The 21433-nt window shown below is 43.2% G+C and overlaps 1 protein-coding gene across 2 annotated transcripts in view; it reads right to left on the bottom strand.

The window, feature by feature from the left end:
* The window catches only part of mcph1 (microcephalin 1), a 114997-nt gene that overhangs the window by 88968 nt on the left and 4596 nt on the right, over nucleotides 1-21433 (bottom strand). The window contains exons 5-10 of one of the 2 annotated variants that reach the window (XM_051126729.1): nucleotides 3783-3870; nucleotides 3184-3295; nucleotides 2941-3072; nucleotides 1315-1407; nucleotides 1107-1194; nucleotides 49-983 (exon numbers count right to left, since the gene is read on the bottom strand). In XM_051126729.1, coding sequence (XP_050982686.1) covers nucleotides 49-983; nucleotides 1107-1194; nucleotides 1315-1407; nucleotides 2941-3072; nucleotides 3184-3295; nucleotides 3783-3870 — 1448 coding nt within the window. Of the gene's footprint in view, nucleotides 1-48; nucleotides 1195-1314; nucleotides 1408-2940; nucleotides 3073-3183; nucleotides 3296-3782; nucleotides 3871-21433 lie in introns of both variants that reach the window. The other variant, XM_051126728.1, reaches the window with a different exon arrangement.

Consider the following 21433-nt stretch of genomic DNA (forward strand, 5'->3'; position numbering starts at 1 on the left):
GGGATAAGCAAGGTCCAATTTAAATAAAATAAAATAAAATTCACATACTTTTTAAACCCATTTGTTTCTTTTCAATGCCATTTTTGGGGTCAGGGTCAGTTTCAAGACAGTTCTGTATCTGTAGCTTCACATTAACCGCTGAAGATGACACTGGAGAAGTAGCCATTGATGTCTTTTCATTAGCAGGGCTGAGTTCAGTTGAGGTTTTACGCTTCTTCCCTTCAAAAAGAACAGCAGAGCTCAGCCTAGTTTGTGTCCTCTGTTTCTTTGCCGATGTCTCAAGTTTTATTTCTTCAAATCTGGGCAATTCACACATCTTCACAGACAAACATTCAGGCCTTGATTCGTGCATCTCAGGAGCAAGGTCTGATAAATCAACCAAGTCCTTAATGTTGATTTTTTCATGTTTTCGCTTTTTACCACATAATCTCTTGCCCTTCCTCTTTTTTGAGTCCTCCAGGTCAAAAGCGGGCATGTGCAATTTTTCTGAGGTTGAACCAAATAAAACAACCCTTCGTTTAAGGGCATTGTTGGCTGGTGAGAAGTAGTCTTCAAACATCTCACCATCCACAAGATCTCTACTAGGAAGATCACCAACTGAGTCAACAGAATGCAGTGCTGCAGAAGTTTGACACTGAAATTTATGAACAGGCTTGGGAGTTACTGATCCATCACTTTCAATTTCTGTAAAACAACGGTCTAATGAAGACGGCTTCTTGGAATATAAACGTGTGGAGTTGGTCTGGAGTTCTTTGGACTGCTGTATAGTTTTGTTGTTTTTGTGTTTTGTTTTTGTCAGGCTTTCAGGCAAGGAACTTCTAGGTCTTTCAGGGCTGCTAGATAACTTAACAGATATTCCACTGTTTTCAGTTTGTAGTTTGAGGTGTGAGCGTTGTTTTCTTTCTGAACAGGGTTTATTAATGTAACTTTCCAAAGTGGACTGTTTCTTTTCTCCAGTGTTGTTCACTAAAGACCGTCTTGATCTGGAAGACATAGGTGAGACTTTACTATTTGTTTCAATGCCGGCCAGACTGCACATAACTAAGGCAGTGTCTGATTCAGGTGGTGTTTGTTTTTTTGGTTTATTAGTCATGTTCATTATTAACTTTTTATGACAATTATGTTTTCCTTGTTCATCTGTTTTCTCTGAAGAATGATAGTGAGAGGTTGTAAAGCAATCCAAAGGTTCTTCCTCTGTAAAAGTAAAAGTTTAACACTTTTAGTTCTACGTAATGCAAAACATTTACTATGGCAATTATCCTACTACTGAAGAAAAAAAAAAAAAAAAAAAAGAAGACTTATGTTTCATCAAACCTAGGTGCTGCAAGAAAGACAGATTTGGTGATGCCCCAAGAGAAGGTCTTGAAGGCGAATCACATCCTGAGCCACTCTCCAGCATCTGTGAGGCTAAGGGACAAGACAAAATGAAATAAACACCTGAAAGAGAGGTTTATTTGTACAGTATGCACAGATGATCTGTAGGATGTGATAATTCATTTATTTTTCTCAATGTATTTATTTAAAAAAAAAAAAAACATAATAATAATAATTTGAGTAACATGAGCAAACTATTCACAACAGAGGGTGGCAATATTCTCCAGCATGGTGTAGGGTAAATTCCTGCACCCAAGAAAGAATAGGGGAAGTTTTGAAGAACCCCTTCCCCTTATTTGCAAAGCAGAAGTAAGATATTTTCTTTTCACCGGTTCTAATAATTAAAAGAATAATAAAGTGCAGTAAACTGTAAAAGTCTGCACTGATGGTAACAGATTAAAATGTGATAAACACCGTACAAATACAAGTTTGAAATCAAGCAGCATATCAGACGGTTTTTGTACAGGTAAATTAACCCAAAATGAATGACAGTGGAAACCTTGAACGAGTTACAAATGGCCATGCCCTCTCTTACTTTAAAGGGGTCATCGGATGCCCATTTTCCACAAGTTAATATGATTCTTTAGGGTCTTAATGAAAAGTCTATAATATACTTTGGTTAAAAATTCTCAATGGTAGTGTAAGACAACATCCTTTTTACCTTGCCAAAATCAGCTCTGCAAAAATCATCACATTCTGGTCGAGGCTCCTTTAAATGCAAATAAGCTCTGCTCGCCCCGCCCCTCTCTTCTCTCTGTGGACTGACGAGCCCGTTTACTTTAGCCGCATTTAGCCGTGTTCAGTCGCTAGACCTGCTAACTAGCACATTATTAGGAAAGGCGATCGCAAAGATTCATAAAAAAAACCTGTATACTCACTTCTGCTGTCAGTGAAGCTGGATCACGAATGATTAGCGCGAACATAGATGGATATATTTAGATCGGGAGGCACATTCCCTTCACATACAAATGTAATCCACTGCATCTTCAGCAGCTCAGATGTAGGGCGTAAATGACGACCACTACGTTCATTATTACATCCAGCAACGCAACACCTCAATCGCTCAATTCTTTTCTAACTTACATCCCTGCTCCGGCATCAAAACATGGAGGTTGGACTGTTACAACTGATCTTTGCTAAGACACTTATGTCAATCAACTATCATGGGAGCGGCCTGTCTGTGTGACGCAACAACGACAGGCATCTGAGAATGGCTCGATTTGAAAAAGGGGATATTATTTTTACAGATTAGTTTAAAAACCACTGCATGGATTTTTATCATTATAGGGTAGATTTGTACATACACTGCCAACACACACAAATGTTCAAACAGCATGTAAAAGTGAACTTAGCATCCGATGACCCCTTTAAAAATTAGGTGGCTAAATGCTTTTCCTTATTAATAAATTCGAAAGAAACTAATCAAAAGTAGTGAATAAAACAGATTCTCTACAAACCAAAAGACTTGCACCCCTATAACTCAATACAAAGCTTTGTGGGCTGGTAGAACACAAAATTATTAGTTTACAAATGAAAACTAGTTCTCAAAATGATTTGAGGAAATACCAGTGGGTGAGAGATGTTCACGTTGAGCTCTCATTTCTCTCAGTCGCCGAGCCATGCTGTCAGAGCGTTTTAATGAAGGACTGTACACTACTCCATTTTCCTCATCAATAACGAATGGTGAGGCGTCGGAAACTGTATAAAAACAAAATTCCAAATGCACAACACACCTCACAAATTGTTGAATGAAATAAACATAAAATGAATGAGGGGGAAAAAAAAACAAAAAAAACTTGCTTTTCTCACCAATGGGGGATGAGGAGATCAGGCCTTCCATCATCTTGTCTAATTTTCTCTTCATCCGCCTGTCATTCTCAGGAGTCTTTACAGGAATATCTCTAGGCTGCATGCAACGATGCTGTAAAAACAATAAAAAAAATAAGTAAAATTATATATATATATATATATATATATATATATATATATATATATATATATATATATATATATATATATATATATACACACACACACACACACACACACACATACATACATATATATATATATATATATATATATATATATATATATATATATATATACACACACACACACACACACACACATACATATATATATATATATATATATATATATATATATATATATATATATATATATATATATACACACACACACACACACACACACACACATATATATATATATATATATATATATATATATATATATATATAAAAAAAAAAGCATGTATGAGATTATTTGATGTTTATTTAATTACCAAAATATCTTATTTTATTTAACAACCATTTCAATTCAAAAGAGCAAAATGAGTCAACATGTTTGTTGTTTTAGAAATGCTTTGTGTTTAATTTTCTTACCGTTCTTTTATTTAGATGATGAAGTTTGGAGTCTTCATTTTGAGCAGGGAAAAGATCTTCATTTACACGTTCATTACTCTCTTTGCATCTGCAAAATCACACAATGAATAGAATTTGAAAGGAACATGAAAAGAAAGATTGAGGTTTAGAGACATCTAAAGGCCATCCGAAGAAATGCAACAATCAAGAGGAGGAAAAGCTCACTAAATGGAGTCAGAGAACAACACTGCACCATAAAATGCCGTCACTGGCATTAACAGACTTTTGCTTTCCAAAGAAATTTCAATCAACTAGATATTAGCAAATCAATATCTGCAAAATGACTGACAAGACAACAGTATTTTTATATTGGCTAGAACAAAGGATGGTTTGCTTCCCTGACTTCTTATTTACAAGAACTAGGGCTGTCAAACATAGTTGTAATTTATCAAGACACCTATTACAGTGATATCGGTCAAGGTCAAGTTTATTTACATAGCACCTTAAAAGCAACGTGTGCTCACCAAGGTGCTGCACAACCAAACACACACACACACACACACACATATATACATATAAGGGGTGGGAGGAAAAAAAATGATTCTCCAATGCATCGCGATTCTCTCTTCAACGATTATATTTCAGAATCGATTCTGAGCTTGGTTTTTTCGTGCATGTAGCACGTGTGCGCGACTGAGGCGTGGTGGCCTTCATTGCACAGAATTTGCGCTGTCAGAAGCGGCCTTACACCGAACGCGGGTTAAGCGGAGCCCTTCAAAGCGCAGCGGCAAACTATTTTGAACTTTAAGCGCGGCATGCGCGTGTGCTTTGGTCGACGTAGAAACAAGCACTCCTCGCGCGGCGCAAATAATACAAATGACTGAGTTTCATAGCGCAGCGCTTTCCAAGTTCAGTGTGAAAGCCGCTAGACACGTGCGCATTGCTTGACAGTGTGTGCTTCCACCTGTTGTGTTTTACTTTAGATATGCTTTCATTAATGCTGTTTGTAATGCAGTACTATTAGACGCACGAAACTCACGCACTGACGGACTTTCACTTGCGCTGTTTTTTTTGTTGTGAAGATATGTTGGGGTCCCCCTGACCAGACAGCAGAATGGAGTCGTATGTATGCAAGTAATATAATGTTAAACATTCTGTATTAAGCTTGTATAACTGGTGCGCGTCAGCTGACAGGCAAAGCACGCAGATTGGATTGAGAACGCGGTGGCCAAGATGTGCGGGCCTGTCGAGTTAATATCCCGCCTTGACATCACTTGAAAGTTTGTAGTTCGGTGAGATATGTCAAAAACAAATTGAACTAAATCAATGCACAAGCTATTTAACGGTATAGAGAGAGAGGGAGTGAGAGAGAGAGCGCGAGACAGAGAAAGAGAGAGTGCGCGTTGCGTGATCTTCATTGATGTTCACATATTTAGCACACGCATCTTTTGGATTAAAACAAATTCGTAAAAAATATCAGAGTTAGGAGATTCATAATGAGTGGTTCGCGTGATTACAGTACTGAGCCGCTGCAATGGAGCAGTTTAATGCTATTAAATTTAAGATGTACCATAGAGCAAGAAAACAAAAAGTGAAAGTAACAAAACACATTTTAATGGGCATAATTAAGTGTAAAAATAAAAATAACTAAGGGATATATAGTCAACCCAAAAATTATTCAGACAGCAGATATACACCATCTCTTGATAATTTATTTTTTTTTTTTACTAGTGGGTGCAGGACATAGTTTATGATAATGTGTTCTAAATACATTTTGGTTTGACTGTATTTATTTGATAAATGAAGTTGACCAACTAACATTATACATATTCTTTTAGTTTCTGTACCCTATATTTTACAAATCTACTGTTAAATTTTAAAATATCGGTATCAATACTCGGAATCGGCAAGTACCAAAAATAAAAGTATCGGTATCGGGCGAGTACTGGAAAAAGTGGTATCGGTGCATCCCTACTTTTAATCAATAAAGACATTTTAGGCTGTTACCACACAAATAAAATCATCAGTGTATTTACCCACTGTTTAATGCAGGACATGAATGCATTTAACCTGCAGTTACAAATGCATGAATAATGTTTTAATATTCTAATCCTAAAACGTTGAATGCTGATATTTTAAATTATTTTAAAAAATGAAAATGTACTTTAAATGTGGAATTTACAACCGCCAGTAGGTGTCAGCAAATCACTGTTAATAAGTGAGTCATTGCGATTGAACCGAATCATTTAAATGGTTGATTCATTCAGGAACGAAATACCGCCATGTTGCTTGGAGAAGCAAAATAATGCTGTGGCTGTGTTTGGATTTTTGTTGGTGAAATAGAGCAAAAATAGGAAATATGCTGTCTAAAACATGTCTCTTAATATTAACTTCTGGTTTATTGAACTGTTGTATAAAATAAATATCACATTTTTGGTTTTTGCTAAATAAATAAATAAATAAAAAAATAAAAAAGTCACTCTTTGTGTGATATTGATTAACTACATGAAATTATATAAATATAATTTTCTGCTCCCATATCCTGAATTTCGGAAAAGACAATCACGCGGTGAAAGAACGCACTCTAAATGAGCACAGTCAATTTAGCGAGTGTTTAAGCACTCATAACTCCTCTATAATTAATGAAGCTGTCCATACACTGTATGATAAATGAATATCTTACTTACACAGTTCGTACATCTGTGCAACTTTGTTGCTTATGATGAGGGAATTTGCGAGTTTCAGTCTGAACAAAACTCCAGGTTTCAGCAATGACTATTCTGAACGCCTCTGATTGGCCACTGCATTCTAAAAGTAATTAAAAAAAAACAAACAAAAAAAACAAACAAACAAACAAACAAAAAAAAGCACAAAATTCTAACCTTTCATTGAAGTAAAAACATAGAAGGTTTGGGGGAAATTTCATTATTCAATTAATTTTTTTTCTCTAGTTCACGTTGGCCACAATTATTGCAACATCCTTTTCACAAGATAACAGCTCTAAATTTTCTCATATAATCCCTGGTGAGTTTGGAGAACACCTAACAAGAGATCAAAGACCATTCCTTTAATATAGAATCTCTCCAGATCCTTCAAATTCCAAGCTCCATGTTGGTTCTCTTTAGTTCACCACACTCATTTTCTAAAGGGTTCAGGTCAGGGAACTGTGACGGCCATGGCAGAAGCTTCATTTTGTCCTCAGTGACACATTTCTGTGTTTGTTTTGGATCATTGTCCTGATGATACATCTAAACTTGGCCCATTATAAGATTTCTAACAGTGGCAGTCAGGTTTAGATTTTTTTTTTTTTTATCTTAGTATTTGCTAAAATCCATGATGCTATCTATCTAAACAAGATGTCCAGAAAAATAGGCCCAGAAGATTAAGGATCCAGCAGTTTATTTAAATGTGGGCATGGGGTACTTTTTATCCCTGTTTGCACCAAACCCATCTTGAGTGTTTGCTCAAAAAGCTCTTTTGTTTTTATTTTCATCTGACCATAGAAGTCAGTCCCATTTAAAGTTCTAGTCGTATCTGACAACTAAATATGCTGGAGTTTGTTTTTGGATGAGTGAGCAGGATTTCTCTTGAAACTCTCCTAAACAACATGTGGTGATGCAGGGACTATTTGTTTTTTTGTTTTTTTTCTGGCCCCAAGACTCAACTAATCTCTCAAGACTCAACAAGGATCCAGCTGTGATCCTTGGACAGTCTTTGGCCACTCAAAAACTCCTCCTCACCATCCATTATGATGATATAGACACACGTCCTCTTCTAGGCAAAAAAAAAAAAAAAAAACAAAAAAACAAAAAAAACAAAGGCAATATGAATGGAAATACACTTCGGAGATATTTTACCCATAAGAATTTCTAGGGGTGCCAATAATTGTGGCCAACGTGAACTGGAGAAAAATATTTATTTCATAATGAGATTTTCTGCTCACTTTCCATTGTTTTACTTCAATGAAAGGTTAGAATTTTGTGAATTTTTGAATGAAAGATCAAAAGGATAAACAATGCAGATTTATTTCCACAGCTGCCTTTGCTTATACCAAGGGTGCCAATATTTGCAGAGGGCACTGTAAGTAGATAAATAGTAGGGCTAAAATTATTTAAAAGGTGTGGAGGACCAAACAAAATAACGTCAGTCTTTCTGATTTAACTGAAGGAAATTACTTTTCATTCAATTTTTGATGTCCTCTAAACAAACCAGCAAAGAGGAATTGAATCAGAACCTGATTTTAGAGGGAAATACAGCTGACTGTCAACTGCCTAAATGTGGTATAAAACTTTGAGTATCAAAAATAAAACGAAGAGGAAGCAAATAAAATTGGACCCAGAATAGGGTCCACTTGTGGGGTACCACAAGTGATGGGAACTGAACTTGATAAAAATTCACCAATTTTCACAGAGAAACTGCTGTTTGTTAGATATGATGCAAACCAATCTAATGAAGTATCACAAATGCCAACCTCAAAATTTCATCTTTTTAACAGTATGCAGTGATCTATTGTACTGAAAGCAGAGCTCAGATTCAGTAACAGAAGAATAGTACAGTTACCAGAGCCTGCAGATAACTAGGGTTGGGTCGATAGACAATGCCATCGTCCATCGCCGATGGCCGATTTACATCACGATGCTGAGCCGGCATCGCGATCCTCCGCCCCGCCCCGCCCCGCCCCGCCCCGCCCCCACCGCAGCAGCAACCCGCTCGCAACCCGCAGTGATGATGACACTGGCATAGAGGTCTTCACGGAGGACCCGAGACCCGAGGACCCGGGACCCGTACGGGTTCGGATCTATATTTGAAATGGTCAGTCGCGTCCGGGTCGGGTCCCAATCTATTACCTCGGGTCCCGGGTCTGTTTAACATTTGTGTGTACTACCCGAATCGATCGGAGAACATCGCACCCGCCAGTGATCAGTGTCGGTCAGCACTTTGTGTGTGTTTTGTAACTTTCAACTTGTAAAATTAGGATGAGAAAAGTGTGAGCGGGAAATAAGGTGGGGGGAAAAACATGCGTGACGCGAAGTTAATGTTAGTACTGCAAGCGGACGGTATCAAGCTGTCTCATGTAAATTCCTCCTTTAAGATTCATAAGATTAACTAGGTGGAGCTTTAAGCATATGTTTTCTTTTACTGAAGATGAGACGCACCTATCGAACACGCACGATGGTGTAGCGCAGTCGACTTTGTGTATACCCACTTATAAATCCACTCTGATGCGCATTCAGCAGTGTCTTGCATTAGCCAAAATCATGACAGTCGACCACATAATATCTTATCCAATTGCACGTGAATAAATGCAAATACTCCATAACAGCAAGACCGTGGTGCCTGCTTCCTTGAAAATATGACTGCGCCCGTGCCCGCTTTGTCCTGCTTCGTGACAGAAATGCCGTCTGCATGCGCGAGAGCATGTAACTCAGAGTGGTAACATGATAATTAATTGTTGATTACTAATTTGAATCAGTACATTATAAGGAAAACAATACCTTAAATAAATTAAGAGTTCTTACTTCTCCAGACACCACTACACCACTGCGCATGCAGTAAAGTGTAACGTACTTCTTGTTCTGTGCGCTTTTCGAAAAAAAAAAAAAAAAAAAAAAAAAATTGCTCCAAGCTGGAATAATGAATAAATTGAGTTTTTTTCACTTGGCAAGAGAGAGGAACAGACTAACATGGACGAAAATGTTAGTGTCAAGGAGGACTGATCGCAGTCAGGGCTACTAACAGTAGATAAGCCAAAATGTTTTTTCCGCAACTTGTTTATTGACTTGTTAGCAGTTTGCTGTGCAATATATGCCGACCGGGTGTAGTCGGGTCTCTGTCTTCCCAGCCGGGTTCGGGTCCAATTTAGGAATAACGGTCGGGTCCGCGTCGGGTCTGGGTAGTAAATTTGAGGCATTTCTCAGGTCTGCATGGGTTCGGGTCCCACTTTCAAATTTAATACGGGTCCGGGTCGGTTCCGTGCAACAAATTTACGGGTCTCTTCGGGTTCGGGTACGAATTTTTGGACCCGTGAAGACCTCTACACTGGCAATGAGCTGTATTCCGCGGGATGGTGAACACGTAAATGGTCATGTAAATTTGTCGATAACTTAACCGCAAATCCTACAAACCACTACAGACGTGTCTCGTGGCTGTCCTCTTTCATTCGGTCTAAAGCCAAAGTACTGCCAGATAGGTGAATTTGCACCTTTTTTACCAACCAAGTTTGTCGACGCCATTATAACGACACAGATCATTGTGCCTATTCATGCCAGAGTCCCGTGGAAAAAGTGATTGACAGGTGGTAATTTGTATCTAACTTATCTTTATTTATTTACGTTTTGGTTATGGGTAAAACAAAGACCATGCGGGTCAGGTAGTGGAAACGGTAGGCTACAATTAATTAATTCGTTATGAATTAATTATTTACAACAACCACCCCCCCCCCCCCGCCGCCTACGACGACGATGCCATCATCCATCGCGATGTTTCACATTAGACATCGTACAATGCCAAATTGGTGGACATCGCCCAACCCTACAGATAACAAAAGATCATTTACTTCCGTTAAAAGAGCAAACTCGGTATGGTGTTTTGCACTGAAGCCAGATTGAAAAGGATCCAGGATGTGGCTAGAGTTTAGATCTGGTTTAAAGGAGAAGTCCACTTTCAGAACAAAAATTTACAGATAATGTACTTGTGAGAAAGCCCTAACCACGCCCCCGTGTGGCACGTAACGTACGCAGTTCAGTTAGGAGCGGACATTTTGACTCGACAGCGGCAGGTTACATATCAGGCTGGCTGGACTGTTTAATCACCTTTGTATATGTTTTTTCCCAGTGCGTAAATGATTACGGGTGAGTTTTTCATATATATTCTGCCTTTTGTAAATATTATGATTCCCCCGAATTGCCAATATTTGCTCGTGAATGTAATGCAATTTAAACTGCGTCACAAACGAAAGTGGAACAGAAAGTGAAACTATTCGTTTTTTTTCGGACTTTGAGCTTGAAATAAGTGTATTTCTATTCAAATACGAAGGTTTATGTTCACATACTAGTTACGTTTCACCCAATTTGTTCAATATTGTTTGAAAATGTCGCATTTGATTACTTTGCACGCTCCTCATTTGTAATAATTGAGCATATACACTGATCGTGTAATCTGCTTTTCATTGTTTACTTAATTATTTAAAATCAGCACAGAGTTAAATCATTTATGTTAATATATATTATTTAATAACTGAATATTGTGTTTACTGATATATTTACAACTGTTTTCTTTTGTATTTCTTCTGTTTATTATAGACCACATGTTCGTGAAGTAACATATACAAACATCCTTTTGATTAAACCTGTTAAACTGGGATTCCCTCTCCTGTTTCTCTTACCGGAAGCACACACCTCCATCTTGGGTGCACTACACCTGAACCCACTGAGCGTCACATACGCTCGTATATGGTCCTTCGAGACGGATTTGTGCCTCAAGATGGATCCTGAGACTCCCAGTGCAATAAAGCCCGCTGAAACTCCCAGTACAACTGAGCCCGTAGTTCGACCTCGTCCTCCAAGAGAGAGACACCTTCCTGCCCATCTCACTGATTATGAAGTCCAGCTCCCACCTAACCTACATCTGGAGCCACCTCCTGCGGATTCGGCTTTGCAGAGACCATCCAGACCATCAAGGCATGCGTCTAGATCCATATCCTCTGGCACAGTTTCCAGTACTTCATCCAGATCCCATAGCAGTGTACAACGCAGATCTTCTAGACATGGACTCTCTGATCTTCAAGCTGCCATGTTGGAGGAAAGGCTAAAGACCCTGGACTTGGAAGAACTTCAACAGCAGATTGAAGTGGACGCCATTGTCGATAAAGAGTGTGAGAGATTTGACGCTCAGGCTAGAGAAGCACAGTATAGACAGGAACAAGCCACTAAAGCTAGAGAGTTGCTAGCTAAGCAGGTAGAGAGTCGGCGGCGTCTCAAAAAGGTTCAAAATGAGCTTGAGGTTGCTAAATATGTTCGTGTACTTCTTAAACAGGAATGTAGTCACAAGGTCATCGGCTTTGCTAGTTACTGCACCGCCCACTTTAATGTCTAGGCAAGACTATGCGGCTCCTTTGCCCTTTAACCCGGCTGCTGTAACTAGGCCGCATTATTCTGATACCTGCGTCACCTATAGTCTTGCACCCTCAGTCAGTGTCCCGCCTACAGTCCCATCGGCGGTTCCTGTAACATTAGGGGTTGAGACCTACCAGGCCATGAATCCTAGCCCTCATGGGACAGCAGTACCGTATCCTATTGCCCCCCTTGAAGTCTCCCATAGTCCGGCAGTATTGTTCCTCTCCCCAGCCCAACCACCTGGTCTGGAAATTTTAGCTGCCTCCACTTATGGGGTCCCAAAGCCAGCCATCCCATACTTCGACACTGGCCGGGAAAGTGACTTTGCCTTACTTAAGATGGCCTTAGACAATGTAATGAATAACCAGCCTCATTTAAGTGAACATTACAAATATCAGGTCCTCTTAAGTCACTTCAAACTCCCTAGTGCTCTCCAGTTGGCCAAAGCGTATATGTATGACCCTAGGCCATACACGACCGCATTGCAGGCGCTGCAGGATAAGTACGGGCAACCGCATCAACTGGTTCAATCCGAACTAGGTGTCATTCTGAATGCACCAGCAGTCAAATTCGGTGATGCAGAAGCTTTTGATTCCTTTTCCCTGTCTATCCAAACACTAGTAGGGATGCTCAGAACTTTGGAGGGCCCAAACGGATACGAGCTGCGCTGTGGCTCTCATGTTGATCGGCTATTAAGCAAGATGTCACCGTCATATTGCGATGGGTTCGTTGAGTACTGTTTCAGCAGAGGTATTCTGCAAACTGGCACTGACCGCACTTATACATTACCTGAACTGTCTGCATGGTTGCAGATGAAATCACAGGCGAAGTGCATTTCCACTAAAGCAGCTACAATGTATCAGACTGAAATGGCTCGATCCACCAAGAAAGATCAGCAGAGGTCAGTACATTATCGTCCAAAGGAGAGATCCACATCCATCTTGTATACAGCAGATGCCAGTTCAGTTTTGCAGGGCCAGACAAAATCTAAGACCCCCTCTAAGATTCAACCCTTCTGCCCATACTGTAGTACCAAGGATCACTTCCTTAATGCATGTCCTAAATTCAAGATCCTGACCACAGAGCAAATAGTGCAGTGGATATCCAACGAGAAGCGCTGTTGGAAATGTGGGCGAACTCATACTCCAGACCGATGTACTCTGAAAAGAACCTGTACAAACTGTAAAGAGTTACATCTGACCATCTTGCATGATGCAGCCTTACAGATCCAAAAGAGTGTGCTGTTGGTCAATGTCCCTACCCCTCAGGTCTACTTGGACCGGCCCAACAGATCTCAGAAGGTAATGCTCAAGATAGTTAAGGTCTTACTGCACAATCGAGAGAAAGTCATTGAAGCTTATGCAGTGCTGGACGATGGTTCAGAGCGTAGCGTTGTTCTGTCACAGGCTGTAGATCAGTTGAATCTCCCTTCTGAACCTGAAACACTCACAGTACGCACGGTCCATCAAGATGTAGTTAATCTGCATGGAGCAACTGTTTCCCTTCATGTGTCACCCTTGCACAGACCATGCAGGAAATACCTGATTCCTCATGCTTTCACCGCAGATAACCTGAGACTTTCAGAGCATTCCTACCCTGTGTCCGCTCTTCAGCGCAAGTATGAGCATCTTAGGTCCTTGCCATTACCCTTGATTGACCGAGCCAAACCTCTATTGCTCATCATGTCTGACATGCCTCACCTGCTTATTCCTGTACAGCCAGTGTGCATGGGACCACCAAATGGACCGATTGCCGTTTGTACCAGGCTTGGTTGGACCCTCCAAGGTCCCACTGGGTTCAGTCAAACCACCCTTTCCACCCCACAGAGCCTTCACCTAACCACTACCACATTGAATACAGAGTTATTCAAGAATGTGGAACGCTTCTGGCAAATTGATACTCTGCCTTATGTAAATGAGAAGACAGCCACTCGTTCCAAACAAGACCAGTACACGCCCTCACTCTTCTCCAGACACATACCACAAAGGTAGAAGTCAGTGGAGTTATGCGTTATGCTACTCCCTTGCTCAGACGGCCCAATGCTGAACTTCTTAAAGCACCAAAAGAAGCAGTGATGGCAAACCTTCGAAGCACTGAGCGTAAACTTACTAAAGACCTTAGGCGAGCTGAGTCTTACTGCTCTGAAATGAGGAAACTGCAAGAAGCTGGCTATGTGGCAGAGATATCATCACAAGAAGCTGATCAATCCCCGGAGTCGTGGTACATCCCTCACCATATGGTGACGCATAACAACAAGGACAGAATTGTTTTTAACTGTTCTTATTCATTCCAAGACCACGCTTTAAATGACATCCTTCTGCCTGGGCCCATCCTTGGTCCATCGTTACTTGGTGTCATGCTGAGGTTCCGTGAACATCCTATAGCCATCAGTGGAGATGTGAAGGGGATGTTCCACCAGGTTCGACTCTTGCCAAGTGATAAGCCGATTGTACGCTTTCTGTGGAGAGACATGCAGAGGACTGAAGAGCCTAAAATCTACAAATGGCAGGTGTTGCCATTTGGCACAACGTGCAGCCCATGCTGCGCCATATATGCACTTCAGGAAACTGCTCAGAACCACCCGCAAGTAGACCCAGCTCTGGTGAGAATGGTCAAAAGTTCATTTTATGTAGACAACTGTCTCCATAGCCTTCAAACTGTCGCTGAAGCTAGGAAATTGGTAGACGACCTGCGGCAGCTTTTGCTCACTGGTGGGTTCAAGCTCCATCAATGGGCCAGCAAAAGACCTGAGGTTATCCAGCATCTCCCCTCCGAAGCAAGATCACAGAATAGTGAACTCTGGCTATCACAGAAAAGTACTGACCTCCTGGAAGGTACACTTGGGCTACTGTGGAACTGCCTCACAGACTCATTCAGCTACAAACCCAGCCAATCCGGATGTCTTGAACCCACTCTGCGTAATGTCTACAGTGTTTTGGCATCTCAGTATGATCCGCTGGGTTATCTAATTCCATTCACTACTCGAGCCAAAGTGCTGGTTCAGGATTTGTGGAAGAACAATCCGGGATGGGATGACCCAATGACATCTGACAGCCTGTTAACCAGATGGCAAGACTGGCAACAAGAGCTCCAAAATTTGAATCGTATCGCAATCCCAAGGTGTTACACTCCATTTGAGGGGCATGTGGAAATCCTCAATCGGGATTTACACATATTCTGCGACGCCTCTGAGAGGGCCTATGGCTCAGTGGCCTACATGTGTACAGAAACCAGTGAAGGACATGTACATGTCTCATTTGTGTTATCCCGTTCCCGAGTGGCACCATGGAAGCAGATGACGATCCCTTGGCTGGAACTGAGCGCGGCACTTACCGGAGCGCAGGTGGCTAATATCCTTCAATCGGAACTAACTGTAGACATCAGTCATGTCATTCTCTGGTCAGACTCAGCTACTGTCCTCCAATGGCTTAAATCTGATTCACGCAGATACAAAGTCTTCGTGGGAACGCGGGTGGCCGAAATTCAGTCACTCACCAATATTGATTCCTGGAGATATGTTGATTCAGTGAGCAACCCTGCCAATATCATAACACGAGGACAACCGTTAAAGGATTTAACCCCACCATGCCGCTGGAGTAACGGCCCAAATTTCCTGCATCAGCCAGAGTCATGTTGGACCACTTTGCCAGCAGATGAACCTGAACCAGAGGCAGAGTTGAGAAAATCAGCAATGTGCTTGCATGTGAGCACTAGCCCAGACATTCCCCTTCCTGATGTCAACCAATTTAGTACCTGGACTGAGTTACTAAAGGCTACAGTGACATCCCTTCACGGGGCGGCTCCATCTACCACCCAGTCAATAGATGATTCAGAGAGGTACATCTCAGCAGAGAAGCTCCTCCTACAAAGAGCACAGAAAGATTCCTTTCCTGAGGAGTTTAAGGCTCTCGCCACTGAGCGACCGTTACCATCCAACAGCAGATTGGCATCATTATCACCCGAGTATGATAAAGCCAGTGGACTTATCAGGGTCGGACGGCGACTAAGACATGCTAAGCATATGGAATTGGATGCAATACATCCCATTGTGCTTGACCCACAACACAACCTAACCAAGCTTCTGATCAAGGACGGTGATTCCTCCTTTTTACATCCTGGGCCAGAAAGAGTCTTTGCTGAGCTGAGAAGACGATACTGGATTCTGCGAGGAAGGGAAACTATCAAGAAACATCAATATCAGTGTATGGACTGCCAGAAATGGCGTGCTAAGCCTGGTATACCCAAAATGGCTGACCTCCCACCAACACGTCTACGTCTGTACAAACCCCCCTTCTATTCCACTGGAATGGATTGTTTCGGTCTATTCACAGTGAAGCTTGGCCGACGTACAGAGAAAAGATGGGGAATCGTTTTTAAATGTCTGACAACTCGTTGTCTCCATCTTGATCTCTTAGAGAGCCTTGACACAGATGCATTCTTAATGTCTCTCCGCAGATTCATAGCGCGAAGAGGGAAACCATTCGAGCTCCTTTGTGACAATGGTACAAACTTCGTTGGAGGAGACAAAGAGATGAAAGCAGCATATGATGCCATGATACCTCAACTAAGGGACCAACTTGCAGAACAACAGATTTCATTCAGATTTATTCCACCGGGTGCCCCTCATTTCGGGGGAGCCTGGGAATGGGAGGTTAAGTCAGTAAAGCAAGCCCTAAAGGTAGTTCTGAAAGATCAAACAGTCACTGAAACTGTACTGCGCACAGTACTCATTGAGGTAGAGGGCATCCTAAATGCCAAACCTTTGGTATACGTGTCCTCAGACGTATCTGATCTGGACCCAGTTACGCCTAGCATCCTCCTAATGGGTCGCCATGATTCTTCACTCCCTCAAGTACTTTATGATTCCAGTAATCTTTTGGGAACCAGAAGGTGGAAACATAGCCAAGTACTTGCTGACCATTTCTGGTCTAGATTCATCCATTACTATCTCCCGAATCTGCAAGAAAGACAGAAGTGGCGTACAGATGGGAAAGAAATTGGTCTAGACCAGGTGGTACTGATAGCGGACTCACAACTTCCACGAGCATGTTGGCCAGTAGGAAAGTAGACTAATACTTTTCCTGTTCTCGATGGGCGCACGAGAACAGTTGAAGTTCAGGTGCACAATCGTACATATGTGAGACCTGTATCCTGTCTAGTCCCACTCCCTAAATTCTCGGAAGATGACCCTATTGAGCCCACTAATTAGTTAGGTTTCTCACCATTTCAAATGTCCTTACACACATTTGGGGGCGGCTGTGTGAGAAAGCCCTAACCACGCCCCCGTGTGGCACGTAACGTACGTGACAAGCTACGGTATTAAACAAGCTAAGCTTGGTAATCTTACAATCGATCATTAAAAAATTCATTGGATATCATAATTTTTTTGTCATGAATAATTTATTAAACTAATATGATCCAGCATCATCTGTAATAAAGAGAAAGAATCACTTCACCTGATGTTTAAAGTGAATAAAATAGCCTTGACAGCCTATGTTACTTACACATAACTACTGAAGTTCCCTATCTGTCGTACACTCCGAGTTGTGTCAAGTGTACGACACTAAGGGTCGCTCTTGGGAGCCCAAACACCTCTGACAGTTTTGAGAAAGGCCAATGAAACTGGGTGTGCAGATTTGCATAGCTGGCCACGCCCCGGCCATCCGGGTATAAAGTTGACGAAATCGTGGAAAGCCCCTCTGTCGGCTCGCTCTCGATATACCAACTCCCCGTCCCTCACCACCCTCGATGGCAGTCCGGCGAGGGGGTATACGGAGGTCCCCCAGGTGGAGAGAGCGGTTGCGATGTACTTGTGCCCGCAAAATGCCGCCTCCTGGAGGGGCCGCCCGAGACTCCCGTCCAGGGCCTGTAAGTTTTCGTCTGCTCTCGTAGCGAAGGCTTACGCGGCCTCTGGTCAAGCTGCGGCCGCCCTGCACGCCATGGCTATCTTGCAGGTCTATCAAGCCAAGGTTCTCAAAGATCTGCACGAGAGTGATCCCGACCCAGAGCTGCTGCAAGAACTGCATTCTGCGACCGACTATGCTCTGCGAGCTACGAAGGTCACGGCGCAGCCTCTAGGAAGGGCGATGTCCACTATGGTGGTCCAGGAGCGCCACCTGTGGCTAAACCTGGCCGAGATGCATTCCCCAGGCTGGTCTCTTTGGCGAAACCGTGGAAGAATTTGCCCAGCAGTTCTCCACGGTGAAGAAACAGACGGAGGCCATCAAGCACATCCTGCCTCGGCATGCAGTGAGCACCAGCCCAGCTCCACTGAAGCAGCAACCCCCGCCTGCTCCGCGTCGAGGGAGGCCCCCTACGAGAGCAGCTCAGGCCCCGCAAACTGCCAGTCCTGCAGGTAGACCCGTCCAACGGTCCACTTCTCGTAGGAAGGTGGCACCGCCAGCTCGTCCTCAGGCCACAAAGAACCCTCGTCAGGCTTCAAAGCGTTCCTGAGATGGGCAGCCCAGGGAAGAAGGATTGTTTGACCTGTCCGGATCCACACTCAGGTGTCTGCCACCTGCCACCTGGCAGACGGCCACCACATGGACAATAAAAGAGCAATTTCCTTCTTCTCTGGGCGTCACTCACAGCACCTCCAACCCTCTCCACGTCAGATGTAACTCCTTTGAGACCCCTAGCGGAGATTTTCGGATTGGCTGAACCTCCCCAATCCCACCCGCTGGCTCCTCAGGACCATTCGACTCGGCTATGCGATCCAGTTTGCGAGTCGTCCGCCCAAGTTCCATGGTGTTCTTGCTACCTCGGTTCGAGGCTGCAACGCCGCAGTTCTTCGTGCGGAAATCGCAGTCCTTCTGGCGAAGGATGCGATAGAAACTGTCCCCTCAGCCGAAATGAAGAAAGGGTTTTACAGCCCCTACTTCACTGTACCCAAGAAGGGTGGTGGGCTCAGACCAATCTTAGACCTGAGAGTTTTGAATCGGGCCCTACTCAAGCTCCCATTCAAAATGTTAAGCCTCAAGCACATTCTCACGTGTGTCAGGGCTCAAGATTGGTTTGTGGCAATAGACCTGAAGGACGCGTACTTTCATGTCTCGATCCTTCCAAGACACAGGCCTTTTCAACCAACCTTTGATTCAGGGCAAGCATGTGTTGGTCCGATCAGACAACACGGCAAATGTGGCCTACATCAACCACCAGGGCGGTGTACACTCCTTTCGCGTGTCACAACTAGCCCGCCATCTCATTGCACAGACTCTGTGCAAAGTCAGGGAGGACAAGGAACAGATTCTCTTGGTGGCCACGTTCTGGCCCAACAGAACCTGGTTCTCGGACCCGGTGCTCCTGGCATCAGCCCCTCCCTGGTGCATTCCTCTGAGGAGGGACCTCCTCTCTCAGGGGAAGGGCACAATCTGGCACCTGCGCCCAGATCTTTGGAACCTCCACCTATGGTCCCTGGACACAACCAGGAGGATTTCAGAGACCTTTCACCCTCAGTGGTGAACACCCTCTTACAGGCCAGAGCCCCCTCCACCAGGCGGCTGTATGACCTAAAATGGCGCATTTTTGTGAACTGGTGTTCTTCCCGAGGGAAGGACCCACGGAGATGTGGCATCAAGTCAGTGTTATCCTTCCTCCAAGGAGGCCTGGACAGGCACCTATCTGCCTCAACACTCAAGGTCCATTGGGCAGCTATATCAGCTAATCATGACTTGGTGGGTGGCAGATCGGTGGGGAAACACGATTTGATAATGAGGTTTCTTAGAGGAGCCCGGAGGCTAAACCCTCCTCTGCCGCACCTTATCCCCTCTTGGGATCTCGCTGTGGTCCTTCAGGGCCTACAGCAGGATCCGTTTGAGCCCCTTCAGTCAGTCGAACTTGACGCCCTCTCCTTAAAGACGGCTCTCCTGACTGCGCTCACTTCTGTCAAAAGAGTGGGAGACCTCCAAGCCCTCTCCGTTAACAGTTCATGCCTGGAATTCGGGCAATTCGGGCACCTTGTCCTGAGACCCCGGCCTGGATACGTGCCCAAGGTCCCCACCACTCCCTTGAGAGACCAGGTGGTGACCTTGCAAGCTATTTCTTCCCAGGAAGATGACCCCAACCTGACCTTGTTATGCCCAGTCCGTGCCCTGCGCATTTACATGGAACGAACTCAGCCCTTCAGACGTTCTGAACAGCTCTTTGTCTGTTATGGAGGACAGCAGAAGGGGAAAGCTGTCTCCAAACAAAGGATCTCCCACTGGCTAGTGGATGCGATCCGTACGGCCTACCAGGCCAGAGGCTTACCCTGCCCACTGGGAGTGAGAGCCCACTCGACCAGAGGCGTCGCTGCCTCGGCAGCTCTTGCGAATGGGGCCTCGTTAACAGACGTCTGTAGAGCTGCAAGTTGGGCTACACCTAACGCATCTGCCAGATTTTACAATTTGCGCATGGAACCAGTGTCGGCTAGAGTCTTAAACGCAAGCTTCTGACTCAGCACACTGGTTGGTGTAGAGCTTGCCTACGCGCTTCACCTAATGGTGATTACGCTTCTAAGTTTCAGTAGGTTTCCTGACGTGAACCCTGGACACCCTCTCCATCATCTGGCACTTCTGGACATGGCAGAGTTTTTGGGGAGGAACTTGCTGCAAAATTCCAACACAAGGTATGAGCACCTTTATTAACTCATGGTTGTACTTGTGCCCCATATGTAGTAGGTCCTTATGTGGCCCCATGTGTGTATTTCCACCTATATCTCTCTGTGGTGCGGTGTTTCCCCTAAAGACAAGTTGGTCTCTAGGGTCTGAGTTTGGTCGTCTCCCCTGGCGTGAGACCCACCTCAGGTCCCATATCTAATGATATTCACTTTACAGTGAAGTAAGGGTTACCATACGTAACCGAGGCGTTGCTGTTATCATTGTTTTTGACCCATGTTATCTTTATATTTTAATAAGCTTATATGACAAAAATTTTACATATCAATTAAATTGTACAATTCTCGACTCTAATTTTGATATCACAGCAAAACCTACTAGCCTAACAAATATAAGATTCAAACATTGATCGCAAATTCGGTCTCTGCCAGTAGATGGCGCTTATGGGCTGCATCCAAAAGCTCTAAAATGCTGCCTTCGGAGGCAGCATTCCAAGGCAGGAAGGCATCAAGGAACGTCCGAATCCAAATTCTGCTTCACTTCCTGTCTCCGGAGGTACCTTCTTTTGATCGAATTTTAAAGGCAGCATAGATATATCCTTTGCTGCCTTTGATTTCCCACAATCCTGTGTGCGCGCGTCATATTTGCTATATAAATATATTCTGGTGAAATTAAACTTGTTACTTTATATAATAGATGAGACCTTTTATTTTTAAGCAAAAAATGCCATTCTCTGCCGTCTTATCTGATGCACAGACCTTCAATGACAATGACATTCAGGTCTTTATGTATTATTAAATCATTTATACACAACTGTGTAAGATCCTTTTTCTACAAAATGTACAACTTAACCGTTAGGTAACCTAGCAACGACTTCAAGTTACGCTGCCTCTGAAGTCTGTCCGAAACGTTTCTAGAGATGCCTTCGCAGCCTTCAAAGTCATTGCCTGATAGGGCAGCGTGG

The sequence above is a fragment of the Labeo rohita genome, chromosome 13, assembly GCF_022985175.1.
Source record: "Labeo rohita strain BAU-BD-2019 chromosome 13, IGBB_LRoh.1.0, whole genome shotgun sequence".
In the NCBI taxonomy this organism is placed as follows: Eukaryota; Metazoa; Chordata; class Actinopteri; order Cypriniformes; family Cyprinidae; genus Labeo; species Labeo rohita.